At 35.3% G+C, this 15,854-nt stretch overlaps 1 protein-coding gene across 2 annotated transcripts in view; it reads left to right on the forward strand.

Moving 5' to 3' along the window:
• The window catches only part of CSMD3 (CUB and Sushi multiple domains 3), a 715,473-nt gene that overhangs the window by 636,890 nt on the left and 62,729 nt on the right, over positions 1 to 15,854 (forward strand). The window contains exons 51-53 of one of the 2 annotated variants that reach the window (XM_009890359.1): positions 1,620 to 1,805; positions 3,155 to 3,349; positions 4,106 to 4,279. In XM_009890359.1, the coding sequence (XP_009888661.1) occupies positions 1,620 to 1,805; positions 3,155 to 3,349; positions 4,106 to 4,279 (555 nt within the window). The remainder of the gene's footprint in view (positions 1 to 1,619; positions 1,806 to 3,154; positions 3,350 to 4,105; positions 4,280 to 15,854) is intronic. The other variant, XM_009890360.1, reaches the window with a different exon arrangement.

Here is a 15,854-nt window from a genome sequence, read left to right on the forward strand (position 1 = left end):
GCAATTCTATTATTGACTGAAACTTCTTTTTATCATTAACGTGGTTTTGAAGGAAGAGGTTAGCTTGGCTAGTTATGCAGTAAACAGTCATTTAATTATACCTTGGTTATACCAGCTTTCGGTTATCCTCTTCTTTGCATGAATAGATCTGCCTAATGTGTGCTGCTGCAGCCCAGACTACTGAGGAGTTTGAGATATAATAAACACAAACATGGTCATATGTTTTCATTTTAGTGTTACGGAGGCTCGGTTTCTTTCTTTGGAGATATCAGGTGAAATAGTATGTCTTTGTCAGATGTTTAGTAAGAAGTGGAAGATGGACCTTCTGGTTTAGTTAACTTGTCATTTTTTATCACTCTGGGATCACGTCTTCATACCCTCTGGAAAATGGAATTCAATCACTCTCTTGGGGCCTTCACTGTCTCCTAGTCACTGTTTTCTTAACTTCTCCTAAATGTGTGTTTATCTCTAGTTACCAGCAGATACTGTGATAGCCATAAGATATCTGTTTTTTATGGTTGCCCAGATGAGGTGATTAGCAAATTAATAATAGTTTTCTGTGATCTTTTCAGTACAGTGTATCCCTTTTTTAAAAATTGGCATGCCATATACAGTTTATTTTTATGGCAATTGAAGCATATTTTAACATTGATCCTATCACCTCTGTTCTGCAAGTTGTGATAGCATTAGTGCTTTACCTGTGTCTCAGCTGTGATTATTAGCTTTGGTACAGTGCTACACTTTTGTTATATTGCTTATGAAGCAGTTCTCTCTTACATGAGATCAGCTCACAATGGGGGCAAAAAAAGATTATGCTTCTTTTATCGAGGATTTATACATAGTCTGAGAGGCTTAACTTTTCAAATCTCTGTGTAGGCAGAATAGGTGGTCTCTCAGGATTCAAGATTCCACTTCAAAGTAAAGTACTTAAGAGTTAAGTGCCTAAGCCCTCTTTTCTTTTTTGTTTTATTTGACTTACATTATATGTATGGTGTTAAAATGTGAAAAACATTTAGTTTTGATTTTGTTCCTATAATAGAGCATTATTTAGAGTCAGATTGCTTCTTGATACTTACTTTCTGCTGAATAATTAAAAAAAAAAAAGCCGCTTACACTTTCATTTGCCAATTTTCAACACTTTCAAAAGGGTATTTTCTTTCTGCTTTGCTGGAGGAAAAATAGAATGTTGAAAGTTAATTTTAGTGCTTTGATGGAGGTCACACAGTACATCTGATGGAAGAAACCCAAAGTGCAAACTAGATTCCTAATGTCTCAGACCGGTGCTTTAATCATTCAACCATGATGATCATATTTTTTCCAGATATTCTCTATTGCTTCTTCTTTGATTATCTCCTACATTTTGAATGGATAGCTGCAGAGTTATGAACTGTTGTCCTTATTTTTAACCTCCTCCATCAAAAAGCAAAAACTTCCTGAGATTTAATTCCCTAAAATTTTGAAGGGATTTATTTGTAGACTTAAGACACACAGTAATGAGTTAAAAAGTCATTTTTATGAATTTAAGACTGTTAATGTTACAATGCATAAACCCTTTGAAATGAACAGAAGCTTATAGCGCTATACTTATATAAAATAACTATGCCTTTCTATTTACTCAGCAATATCTTGTGGAATTCCTAAAGCTCCATTAAATGGTGGGATACTAACTACAGATTACTTAGTTGGCACCCGTGTTACTTATTTTTGCAATGATGGATATAGACTATCAGCCAAGGAACTCACTACTGCAGTCTGCCAGCCGGATGGTACCTGGAGCAATCACAACAAAACACCTCGCTGTGTAGGTAAGTAACATGTAAAAACTCTCCAGTGAGTAAGAACCTAGCTGTACATTTTTTTTTTTATTTATCCAAGGTGCAAATCTCCACATTTCTTAAACTTTCAGCTTCAGGTTACTTTAATCTATGAGTAATTGCTGTTATTAAATTATTGTGAAATCCATATTTGAAATGTGTATGTCCGAGACATATATTGAAAGATTCTGTGACAGCAGAAGAAATACACTAGAGATTATAGAATACATTCAAACTGATAATTAGTTTGCTGTTAATGGTTGCAGAAGTTTATGCAAAAGTCATCTCTTCAGTGAGAGCTGCACAGTTCACATATTGTTAACAAAACCTGTTTACTATCCAGAATTGCAAAGTCTCTAGTACTCCGGGATACTTGTTTGAAATTGCTGCTTATTATTTATATTCAGCCCATCATTATAATCCTACACCATCTAAACTTGGGGAAAGATCACTGAGGAGAAAATGCATGTTCAGTTCCAAAGAGAAGTGGATACCATCACAGTTATAAATAGGGTATGAAAAACCATGTGATCATAAGACTGACACAGAAATGTCAGTGTCTGATGCACATTAAGATTTGGATTATGTCACCCAATGAATTTTGGAAAGGAGAGAAAACATAACCTAGAATAATTTTCAAGAATTTTCTCTTTTTCCTTTTTTGTTTTCTTTCTTATTCCCTCATGCCTTTTCCTCTATCTAAAGAACCAATCCAAATGGAGAGAAAGAAAATAGTATCCAGCAAAGATCTTCTGTGCCTTTTGATCATGGAAAAAAAATGTTATGCTTGCTAAACTTTTTCTACCAGATTAGGGTTGTAGAATATTTTTGTTTGGTTTTGGGAGGAAGAGCACATAGAAGTAGGACATGAGATAAAAATGTGTAGCTGCTGAAAAGCCTTCTTGGATATGGATATTTTTTTATCTGTTGCCAATGTGCAGCCTCTCCAAATGGGTCTTTAAGATCTCACAGAATTATTTGTGTAGAAGAATAATTCCTATATTGAAACGTAGCTAACATTTTACTAAAGATTCTGATGTAAAATGTCACAGGAGTTACATGACTATCAATCTACAGTGAATTTGACCATGCTATAGACTCTATCTACACCAATTACATAGCTCTGCATACACAGTTACTGCTCTGTCTGGGCCATTGATCATTATTAATTAAGTGAGAGAACTCATACCTGCTATCCACAGACAATTTCAAATACAGCCTTACTCTTCAAACATTATGTCTTTGAGTTTAAAATACATTTCTCAATCAATAATGGTGCAGATTTTCCTAATTTGCCTGTACTAACCCACAAATAACTATGTGTTTTGTTATTCTGGAAGTTGTTACATGTCCAAGCATCAATTCTTTTACTCTGGAACATGGAAGATGGAGAATAGTGAATGGTTCACATTATGAATATAAAACAAAAGTAGTTTTCAGCTGTGATCCGGGGTATTATGGTTTGGGACCAGCATCTATCGAGTGTCTTGCTAATGGTACCTGGAGTTGGAGAAATGAGCGGCCTTACTGTCAAAGTGAGTACATGTCGTATCTGCATCTGCTGTACAGACTTCAGATAAAAATATTTTATTAACCTGAATTAGAAATTAACTGATTAAATATTGAAATCATTTAATTAGAAAGATGTTTCCTGGCTGGAATTCCTGGGTATCTTAAAGGCTATTATTTACAAATACAATCCATCCATGATCTCAAACCAGGACATATAGTAAAGTTCTTTTCACTAATTATGAAAAATAAAGCTATTAAAGAAAAATTATGATTTTGAATGAAAAGATGCTTTGAATTGTAAATTAATAGCAAGGAATTCCATGCACATCGTTCACTAATTATAACAACACATTGTGTGAATGCTAGGGCAAGCATTTCATTATGAACTAAAAGATAAAAATGACATCTTTCCAAAAAAACATAAAGATAATTTTTTAAATGGTAACAATTATGATATTCCAATATTAAGAAAAAGTCATTAATAAAATCAAAGTAATTAAATAAAAATTAATAATGTTCTGAACAGTGTTTTATTTAACTTTACAAAGACAATTTTAATTGCTTTTCCCCCTGCCTCTTTCTTAAGTATTATTTCTGTGGAAGTAATAGTCTTTGTATGCAAAGTTTTTCATCTATTGTTTCTACAGAGCAAAACATTTCAAGCTGTGAAATTTTCTGGTTGACTGGTTGATAAGTATTACTGGTTGATACATATTATTGTATGTGTGTTTGTGATACTTAGCTGTACATTTTTGTTTTGGTTTGGTTTTGCCATAAAGTTATTTCTTGCGGAGAACTTCCTACACCTCCAAATGGGAATAAGATTGGAACTCAAATCACATACGGATCTACAGCTATATTTACTTGTGACTCAGGATACATGCTAGTTGGCTCTGCCGTAAGGGAATGTCTGTCTTCTGGACTCTGGAGCGGAATTGAGACCAGATGTTTAGGTATGGATACTCCTGTCATGGCTTACCTATTTTCATTCTCTCTAGCAGACAAAAGTAAGCAAAGCAAATCAGCCTGTCTCTTTCTGTTAGCACAGACATTGAAGAGAGTTTTGCATTTTAAAAATGTGTGTGGCTGAGTTGTTTCTCTTATCAAGTCATAGCTATGGTTAGCTTCCCACAGATTGACTACCTTTTTCAATATCTTCCCCACATGCAAAACCTGTGTCACTGGATTGCTGCATATCTCTAACATAGACCTGTACATAACCAGAAAGACTGATTGATTCCAGATGTGTCAGCTTTAATATATATCCTCTGGAAAATATTTGCATAGTAGAGCCGAACTCAGTGGTTATGCTATAGAATTAACCTGCACACTCAAAAAAGATACAGAAAAAAATCTTTGTGGAAATTTGGACAGGAGCACTGCAGTCTTATTTCTGAGAGAAAATCACTATCTGGACACTATTCATGGAATTTTACACCCTTTAGTTGAACATATTTAGGCATCTTTGCTTATGTTAAATACTCAGACACCAGTTCCTAAATAGTTTATGAATAAAATGAACAAGTGATCTCAGTGAAACAATTTCAGGGCTTTTTTTTAGTTCATTACCATGTGTACTTTGATCTGGGTTACTGTGTTAACTGTAGAGACATTGATTTGAACTCTATATGTAATTAACATTTTAGTTTCAGTTGAAATCAAAGCTATGATAGTGTTCTGATTTTAGAATGCAATATCAAGGTTGTATTGTACCTTGTTATTTGTAGGGGCATGAGAATATAAAAGAATATACATAAACTGAGACTCAGAAGACTCTGAACTAGTTTATATATTAAATATAGGAGTTTGTTGCAATATCACTTTGTGCAGATTGCCATTTACAATTTTAGACTACTCTCCATCCCAAATAATTTTCCTTCTGTAGTAAGCATTATTTGGTGCAAATCTTCACTTAAGTTTAATTTGAATGACTCATGAATAAGCAAAAATGTTGCTTATCAATCAAAAAAATCTGAAGCTGGAATGTTTCCTGACATTTAGCTGAGGGGAACAGACAGGCTTTGTTTGTGTTTCACTTTTACACTGAAAACCATTTAACAGAGGAGGGGGAGAAAGAAAAGATATTCATGTTTGATTTTCTTTTTCTTTTAAGTTGTCAGAAATGGGAAGACAGACTGTTTTAAATCTAAAAATTGTGGGGCACCACTGTGTGTGTGTAATCAAAATGTTCTGAGTCTTGTTTTGTTGTGTGTGTGTTGTTTTTTTTTTCTTTTTACCGATACATCTGCAAAGGTTCAGGTATTGAAATTTGGAGAAATGTAAAAATTTTCACCAGAGAAATATTAATCTAAAAGCAGCCAGATTGTCTACTATTTGTGAATAGCACCTTGGAAAAATACTTGTGTTGAAGAATTTTGCCAAAATAACTTTATGCCAAGTGAAGTTCAACACAGAATGAATTTAATTTCTTCTACATTTGTATGTAGAAATAAAAATATAACATAAGCTTAATAATAGTAATAGGTTGCATAATCTTTACCTGAAACTTAAAAGAAGACCCTGAAGTAATAAATTTTTAGATGAAAAAAACCTTTTTTTTTACTTCTCAGAAGAGAGTAATTATTCTTAAGTTCATATGCTATTATGGCCAGTAACAACAAACAGTTAAGAAAATGTGTTAAAACAACTATATGACTAGAGGGGAAAAAAGTAATCTAAAAGATACTTTTTGTATCAGACTAATAGGACTACAGTAAATCTTCAAATGGATGTCTTCAAAGCTTTAATGATGGCAAATTTTTGAAGAAAGAAATAACAGTTGTATTTCCAGAAAGAGAATTTAATATACATCATATATAGCATACAAAAAAACCCCAACATTTTATAGCTTGTTACAGTTAAATAAAATGCAAAAAAAAAAAAAAAAAAAAAAGAAAAAGAAAGAAAAACTTATGACAGAGCAAATTTACAAAAGGGAGAGTATAATGGCTACTGTAGTTGCTCTTGCAGCAACCTTGCTTGCTGTGCTAAATCACTGTGCAGGAATGAACTTTCTGGAAAGATTACATTAATTTCATTCAACTCTTGTTTCTTTGCTATGCCATTTGAGACTTAAGATAGAAGACTGGATTCCGCTAAAGACAAATCAGAAGTCAGAAATTTGTTTGAGAGGGTTGAGAAAGAAAATATTGTCGGAAGGTTGAGAAAAAGGAAGAAATAAAAAAAAAAATGGTAGAACTCGGGAAAAAGGAGATAAGACACAGCAGGAAGATCTACAGAGCAGTAGTGTAACGATCCAAGCAACACAGTTTTATCCAACTTATTAATACATTCTGGAGTCTCTTTTCAATCACTGAAAAATAGTAAGAAAAAGCCTTAAGTTTCATTCTCTACTTCTAAAACTTTTCTCTTGCAGCTGCAAACCTTTTTTTTTTAGTCATTTAACTTAGGGCTTTTTGACTGTTATTTGCTGAAAAATGTAGTTATGCTTGGGCTCAAGTGGCTACCAGTGTGTTTCTACTTTAAACATTGAAGATGACCTTAAAGGGACACTTAGATGACATCAATAAAATCCTACAGGATAGGATAATACCCTTTCCTAAGTACTTTGCTTAAAAATACAAGTTATTTTTTCAAAAGTCCTACTCAAATTGTTTTGTTGATGTAGGACTGTGTGAGTAATCATCTTAATGTAATGATCTTGGTTTGATCCTTCACTGAATGTAGCGGAAAATGGAGTTCTGGGTGATTATTCTTCTCACTCCATAGCTGGTGAGAAGAAACAATGTTGAAATTGAAAAAAATAAACAAAACAAAACAACATAGGGCTCCTGAAGTAATTCTGTTGTGGAAGCCTTAAAAACAAATAAATATTTCACAAGATTTTATGGTGAAAAAATATGAAAAATCACTTCAGTCTTTTAAAATAAAGTAACAGTCAAAGATAAAAAACATGACTGTTGTGTCTCCAAGATTACAGCTTGCCTCTCACTTTTTGTTGTTGTTGATCTCTTTCTGTACTGAAAACATTGAATCAGTTTCGGGGGGGAATTCTTTGTAATAAATGCTGAAGAAACATTGAGAAACATAGAATAGATTTCTACTGAATATCCTATTTATAAAAAAGAGATTGACAAATCTGTGTATTTTGTTATATATTTTCCTCAGGGAAAAATATTTAAATATTTGATGAAAAAAATAATTGTTCTGTTTTTGTTTATATGAAAACGTAGCTTATTTACATTATTCTATTTATTTAGGAAATTATTTTTATTTGCTTTAATTTACTGACATAAGTAACAATGATAATTAAAACACGTATTTTCATAACAATAAAAAAGTTTTGAGGGTTTTTTATTTATTTGTTTTAATTTGGCTAATTGGCTATTTATTAAACTGAACATTTCCCAGAGCAAAAATATATAGGGTTTATTTGATTGACTCCATAGTACTTTTGGGTTTTTAAACTATATATGAATGATGAATAAAATTTCACAACTTTCCTAAGGTTTCTCTAACACTGACTTTTCCTTCCCCTTCTACATTAGCACTATTTTCAAATGTTTTACCAACTCAAAGGAGAACTACTATCAGAAGATCATTGCTTTTACAACATCATGATTTGCAGATCAATTTGAGGACTACTTTTTTTTTTTTCTTTTTTTTTTTCTGTAGATTGCCAAGAGGAAACCCATAGATATTTCTTATACGTAAAAGCAGCAGCTGTTTTCTTAGACTATTCCAAAACATTCTGCTTTCTTTCTAGGACCTTAGTCATTGTTCATGTAATGTACAAAGTTTCATACTTCTCTTTGGGAGGATATCTAATTTTAATGAGTTTCTATCAGTTGTGTTAGTTGCACGACTGAAGGTAATTTTAGAAGATGTTTAGACACATCAATGAAAACCACGTGAAAACTGGGAAACAAAGATATTCTTTTCAATGAATTGTCAAACTCCTTAGAGGAAAGATATCTTATGCAAACTTTTCTTCTGTGTTGATTGGTGAGCTTACTCCAGCTTTACACACTTCTTTAAAGTTGTGAATCCATCTTATTCAACTCAGATGAATGACACTTCACCTTCATTTCTTAATTCCTTCTTCTTGCTTAATACCTTTTGACATTTAAACATATTGATAAAACAGATTTGTTGATATTGTCTTCCTTCTTTACCAACATCCATTGCTGTCCTTTCCTACACGTGCCCTAGGATGAATCAACAATTGCTGGAATATTCAGTTCTCCAAGTTAGTATTAAACCTAAAATCAAGATATACAATGAAACATGATTAGATTTTTAAAGGTCTATAAGATCTCATATTTTGTTATTAATCTTGATGTTATTAAATAGTGTTATATTTAATTCATGTGGAGAACTAAACACAACTTTGTAAAATGCTAAGTATCCATATGAATTAAATTAAAGAAATGAAGAATGTAGTTTACTTGATCGATAAAGTTGATTTAGTTGACACAGCTCCAAACCATGGAGTTGTGTTTCTAATACATGACTAATACTAGAGGAGTTTCCAATAAAGACAGACAAGTAGTAGAAATAAGCTAATTGAGTTAGAGTAATGTTGTGGCAATCTATCACAGTTACTCCAGGATATGTTTAGGATGGATATTAGGAAAAAGTTCTTCACGGAAAGGGTTGTTAAGCATTGGAACTGGCTGCCCAGGGAACTGGTGAGTCACCATCCCTGGAGGTGTTTAAAAGACAGATAGATGTGGTCCTCAGGGACATGGTTCAGTGGTGGTTTTGGCAGTATCAGGTTGATTGTTGGACCTTATGATCTTAGAGATCACTTCCAACCTGGACAATTCTAAGATTCTGTGATTCTAAATTGGAGAGATGTAGATTTGATGGATGGACCACTCGGTGAATAAGGAACTGGCTGGATGGTTGCACTCAAAGAATTGCGGTCAATGGCTCGATGTCTAAGTGGTCGGCAGTGATGGTGGTGTTCCTCCAGAGTCAATATTGGGACTGGTACTGTTTAACGTCTTTGTTGGCGACATGGACAGTGGGATGGAGTTCACCCTCAGCAAGTTTGCCGATGACACCAAGCTATGTGGAGTGGTCAACTCGGTGGAAGGAAGGGATGGCATCCAGAGAGACCTGGACAGGCTGGAGAGGTGGGCCCAAGCCAACCTCATGCAGTTCAACAATGCCAAGTGCCAGGTCCTGCATATGGGCCGGGGCAATCCCAAGCACAAATACAGGATGGGCAGAGAATGGATTGAGAACAGGCCTGAGGGGAAGGACTTGGGGGTGTTAGTGGATGAGAAACTCAACATGAGCTGGCAATAAACGCTTGTGGCCCAGAAAGCCAACTACATCCTGGGTGGCATCAAAAGAATCGTGGCCAGCAGGTTGAGGGAGGTGTTTCTGCCTTTCTTTTCCACTGGTGTGAGACTCCACCTGGAGTACTACATCCAGTTCTGGAGCTCCCAATATAAGAAGGACACAAATCTGCTGGAGGCAGTCCAAAGGAGGGCCATGAAGATGATGAGAGGGCTAGAAGTCCTCTCCTATGAAGACAGGCTGAGAGGGCTGGGATTGTTCAGCCTGGAGAAGAGAAGGCTCTGGGGAGACCTTATAGCATCCTTCCAGTACTTAAAAGGGCCTACAGGAAAGGTAGAGAGGAACTTTTTACAAGGGCATGTAGTGATAGAATGAGGGGTAGCAGTTTTAAACTGAAAGAGGGTGGATTTAGATTAGACATTAGGAAGAAATTCTTTACTATGAGGGTGGTAAGACACTGGCACAGGTTCCCCAGACAAGTTGTAGATGCCCCATCCCTGGAAGTGTTCAAGGCCAGGTTGGATGGGGCTTTGAGCAACCTGGTCCAGTGGGAGGTGTCCCTGACCATAGCAGGGGGGTTGGAACTAGGTGATCTTTAAGGTCCCTTCCAACCTAAACCATTCTATGATTCTATGAATTACTCAGTGCTGTGGAGAAGTCTGTGCAACAGGTAAAGATTTAGCACATCCAATTGATTTATAACTGAAAGATAACATGATAAGGGATTAAAAGATTATTTTCATAAGATGAGTTTATAAGATGTGTGTACATTAGTGAATGAAGGCCCCAGTGGGGAGGTCAGATAATCAATTTAGAAGGTATGAAAAGATATTAAATTTATGCATATTGTGGATCAAGTAAATCAGGAACTGAAATATATATATATTTACATTATATGCAATTTATGTGTTTGGAAAGGCAAGGTAGAGAAGTAGAGCTGGAAAGTTATCTTTCAATTCTTTTTTTTTTTTTTTGAGTGGAAGGTCTGTATACATAGGAGTGACTGTACCTTTAAATTTCTGTCAGGTAAGGACTAAGGAACCTTAGTATTTGTATTTTCCCAACCAACTTTCAGTCACTGAAAGGTTTCTGTGGCTATGTATCCTCTGAAGTGTAGGTTTTCTGCCACTATTTTCATCCTTAAAACTTTTGAAAAAACATATAAGCAACTAACTTCTTCACTGTTATTAAACATATTTTTTTAAACTCATGGTGGGAATGTGTATCTCCAGTGATACTGAATTAATATATCTAGAGTTAGCCACATGGTTCTCTTTGTTCTTCAATACTACTGCATAATAACAACAACTAGACTTTCAAATGAGGTATATGATGTTTCATCTTTAAAGAATTATTCAGCCATTTCAAGGAATTCAGCAGAAAACTTCCCTCTATGGCCCATGGATTAAAAAAGATTTAAAAGAACGTTACTGTTCATCCTGAACAGTTTTAGTACAGCTTGAACAGCTGGCAAGGTGAGGATCTTCTGAAACTAGCAAGAGAAAGACCCCAAACCCGGTTTTGTCTAGGGGCTGTGCCAGTATTGTTTCAATACTGTGATTTCTTACAGATGTTGTTTGCCTACAGAATGATGTAAAAAAAATATATCCTTATAAGAAATGCAAGCCCTGTAGACAAGAAAGAAATTCCAGCAAATAATTATTCCCTCAGCTGAGGTCATCTTGACTGATTAATTAACTTTATTGTATAAGAACCTAAGTCTCTTTTTTTCAGTAGTATATTGATACGTAGATTTCTTTCTCTACTATGTTCATGTTTGACGTTACTGACAGCTAAAATAAGCATAGGCACATTTTTTCCATTTAATGTAAAGATTCTGTATTCATTTATTCTTACTCTTGCATCTCAGAAAGTAACCTGCAGAACAGAAATCTTATTTACAGCTGTGATTTCTAAGTTTCTGCCACTAAGTTTTTATGATCATTCTTCACTGCTAGAGCTGGATTTAATGTCAAGTTAGGTAATTTATTTGGTGTTCACGTGTTATTAATAACCTTCATTCCTATTTTTTGACTAATTTTATTTCTTAATAGTATTTCATGTAGTTATTCTTCTCAAGCTTTACTAGACTGGAAATTGAGAATGTTATGGTGTTTATTTCCCCCCTCAAATCTGCTACTCAGTAAAACCTTCACTTTTAATGTCTGTCTGTGTTGGATTCACAATTTCCCACAAATTTGATATGGTTGTTTTTCATTTTTTTGTTTTCAATAGCCTTCCAAGGTGACTACAACAGTTGTATATTTGTTTGTAATTGGTCATAGAATCAGAATATTACTTCAGGAATAAAAAAGTGATATTCAATTAGATAATAATAGTACTATTGCGTTTTTTATCCGTGATAAGTAAATACTGAATGACTTCTTGGCTGTTTAAACAAGAGGGTAAATTGATAATAGAATCAGTATTTCTTAAATGCTTTCTTATCCATTTGCAAAATAAATTTCCTGGCAAACAAGACAAATAAATAAATAAATAACCACAACAGGAGACAGCATTGTTGCTCAGTATTTGAACCTTTGTTTTCCCAGCAGTACATTTATTTTTTTCTCAGAAGTCCTTTGCTTTCTACATCCTTATTTTTTTGCATCTGTTTTCAGTTTTCTGCCACAGTTTTTCTGGCAGATTTTGTTTGTATTTACAGAGAATTCTCTCAAGATGATATCCAGTTTGCAGTATTTCCATTCAGTCCCCAGTGAAAACACTCCACCTGCAGAGCTTAGCTCCTGAGCAGTTTTGTATCTGGATTGTATTTAGGAGGACTAATTTACCTATCTAATTGCAAAAGACAGCCGCACCTTATGGCTATATCCAATGAAGGCTAGTTATTACAATTGTTTTTATCATTTTATTCAGTTTCATTATACCAAATTTCATAACTAAACTGTTTCTCTTCCATAATGATTCAATTGAGGTAAGTATGACATATTTCTCAAATGAGAACAGATTTAAAATTATGTTCCTTTATGGTCTTACACTATTTTTTACAGTAGTGAAGTCATATGTTACTCCTTGTTTATACCAGTGTGACAAAACTGACATCAATTATATGGTAGATGATATATACATAATGCAAATGAGTGGAAAAAGGCTTTAGGGATACTGCTGTGAGATAAAATGAAGGAATAGACTTGATCTTTGATGCCATTGCACAATAAGTATATCTCGTTCAGAAACAAAAGCAGTTTCTCTGAAAATTATACGTGTGCAGTATTTGTTTTTCTCAGACTACCAAAGAATCAGCAGTAATCTGAAAGCTTTGAAAGCTTTGCACAATCAAAAAAAAAACTACTCCAAAACTCCAAATTCCCTATTATATATATATATATGCACCTATTTATATAGATGCAAACACATTGTACGCAAACAAAAGCATAAAAGGCTACTGAATGGCACTTAAAAAAATTCAGAGTGTTAATAATGGGAAATAAATAGCTCTGTTTGTCATAAATCCCTTAAAATAAGAATTTAAAATGGAAGTTCTGAAAAACAATTAACAGCAGAATTGATCATAAAAACTCCCAGGATATGCAGTAATGAATATAAACGTGTCCTTAATGTAAGATGAACATTTTGGAATTCTTTTCTTCATGGGTATCTTAAGAGAAAAATGACAAAAGGGAAGAATTCAACTAATAGTCATGATAAAAATTAATAAACAACTTGCATTTAGAAGAAATACAAGAAAAGCAGAATATAATAGCAGAAAAATTAAGTAATTACTCTTCCAGATATGGGTGTGGATGGTGGTGGGTTTTTTGTTGGTTTTTGAGTTGGGTTTTTTTCTTCCTCTTCTTTTTTTTCTTGGTATTGGAGAAGTAGTGATAGCAACTACACAAAGGGAAAGGTTTTTATTTCCTCTGAGGGAGACCAGCTCTGTGGATATGTGAAACAGAGTGAGGAAAAAGACCAAAACAAAACAAAGAAAAAAAAAACTTCTGGAAAATTTTACTCAGTCTCTGACTTTATTGTAACTTAGGAAATTTATTCAGCTGCATAAATTAGTGGAAATTTCAGTAACGTTCTCAAAGCTTCTCTTAACAGGAACTATGTAAACCATTGCACACACTTTCAATAGCAAACATACTGAACTGCTTACCACATGCACCTACATGACAGATGGTATTTTGAAAATGAAACAAGTAGAGCTGAACCCATAGTTTGGGGGGAAGAGGGTGGTATTTGTTTTGAATTTATTTTATGTCTCTCAGACAACGCTTCCCCTGGAAAGCAGAGTGAAAACCAGAGACAAATCTTGCAGATCCCACATGATTTTTATTTGCTTTTAAATTTGAGATGAAAAATATGTCAAAAGTCTGGTATATCCTGTTTTAAAATTTTATCTAATTCCTTTACACTGCCACAATAAATTGATTTAGAATTCTGTTATGATAGAACTACAATTTTATAATATTCTTCATACATTTAGATTTCTTTACTTTTCAGTTTAGAAACCTTACACAGGGATAGGAGTAGGATCTACTATTTAAAAAAGAAAACAAACAAACACTTATGTACTAATAGTGACTAGTTCACAATTAGTCATGCAATATTCTCAGTGGTGCAAAGATTTAACAGTTATACAGAGTGGGAGGAGATAATCAAGACAGAGGGATTTGAAGCAGTAGAATCATAGAACAGCCCAAGTTGGAAGGGACCTTGAAAGATCATCTGGTCCAACCTTTCATGGCAAAGGGAGTTGAGACAGAATCATCTAGCACCCTGTCCAGTCACATCTTGAAAACTTCCAGTGATGGGGACTCTACCACCTCCCTGGGGAGGTTGTTCCAGTGAATGTTTGTTCTTACTGTAAAAAAAAAATAATTTCTTTCTTATGTCGAGATTAAACCTCTCTAAGTGCAACTTGTACCCATTGACCCTTGTCCTCTCTGTGTGACTCCTTGTGAAAAGAGAGCCTCCATTCTCTTTGTGCTGGAATACTATGATGAGGTCTGCCCTGAGCTTTCTCATCTTCACTGAATAACACCTTCAGCCTTTCCTCATAGGGCAGGTTCTCCAGCCCTCTGATTATCTTCATGACCCTCCTTTGGACCCTGTCCAGTCTGTCTCCTTCTCTCTTCAGTGGTGGGGACAAAAATGGACACAGTACTCCAGGTGCAGCCTGACAAGTGCTGAACAGAGTGGGGTGGTCGCATCTCTATCTTTGCCCCTGCATGTGCATCCCGGGATCTGATTTGCCTTTGTTGCTGCGGCAGTGCACTGTTGACTCATGTTCAGCCTGTTGCCCACCAGGACCAGAAATAGGGTGGCCAGCAGGACTAGGGAAGTGATTGTCCCTCTGTACTCAGCACTGGTGAGGCCACACCTCAAATACTGTGCTCAGTTTTGAGCCCTCTCACTACAAGGAAGACATTGAGGTGCTGGAGCATGTTTAAAGAACGGCAGCAAAGCTGCCCGAAGGCTTTAGAGCACAAGTCTTAACAGGAGTGGCTGAAGAAATGGGTTGTTTAGTCTGGAGAAAAGGAGGCTGAGTTTATTGCTCTCCACAACTGCCTGAAAGGAGGTTGTAGCCAGGTGGGTGTGAGTCTCTTTTTGCAAGTTGCAAGCGATAGGATGAGAGGGAATGGCCTCACATTGCACCAGGGGAGGTTTAAATTAGATATTAGGAAAAATTTCTCCACTGAAAGGGTCATCAAGCATTGGAACAGGCTGCCCAGAGAAGTGGTTGAGCCACTTCTGGAGGTAGAAGTAAAGTGGAGGTATTTAAAAAGTGCGTAGAAGCGGTGCTTAGGGACATGGTTTAGCGATGGACTTCACAGTGATAGGTTAATGGTTGGACTCAATGATCTTCAAGGTCTTTTCCAAACTAAATAGTTCCGTAATTATATGCTCCAAGTTCCCTTTCAGCAAAGTTGCTACCCAGCTACACAGATCCTAGCCTGTATTACGCTCTTCTGTTATTCCTTCCCAGGTGGAGGACCTTGCACTTGTCTTAGTTAAACTTCACACACTTCTTGCTGGCACATTCTTCTAACCTGTGCAGGTTTCTCTGTAAGATAGCTCTCACTTTTGACATGTTCACCTCACCACCCAGTTTGGTGCTATCAGAATATGTGTGAGGGTGCTCTCAATCTTGTCATCCAGATCATTTATGAAGACACTGAACAGCACGGGGTCCTGTACCACTTGTGGGACCCCACTTGTGGCAGGCTGCCAGCCTGAGTAACAAACGTTGATCACCACCCTCTGAGTGTGGTGGGTTAGCCAATTCCCTAC

Source organism: Charadrius vociferus, unplaced genomic scaffold (assembly GCF_000708025.1).
Source record: "Charadrius vociferus isolate BGI_N301 unplaced genomic scaffold, ASM70802v2 scaffold168, whole genome shotgun sequence".
Taxonomy (NCBI): Eukaryota; Metazoa; Chordata; class Aves; order Charadriiformes; family Charadriidae; genus Charadrius; species Charadrius vociferus.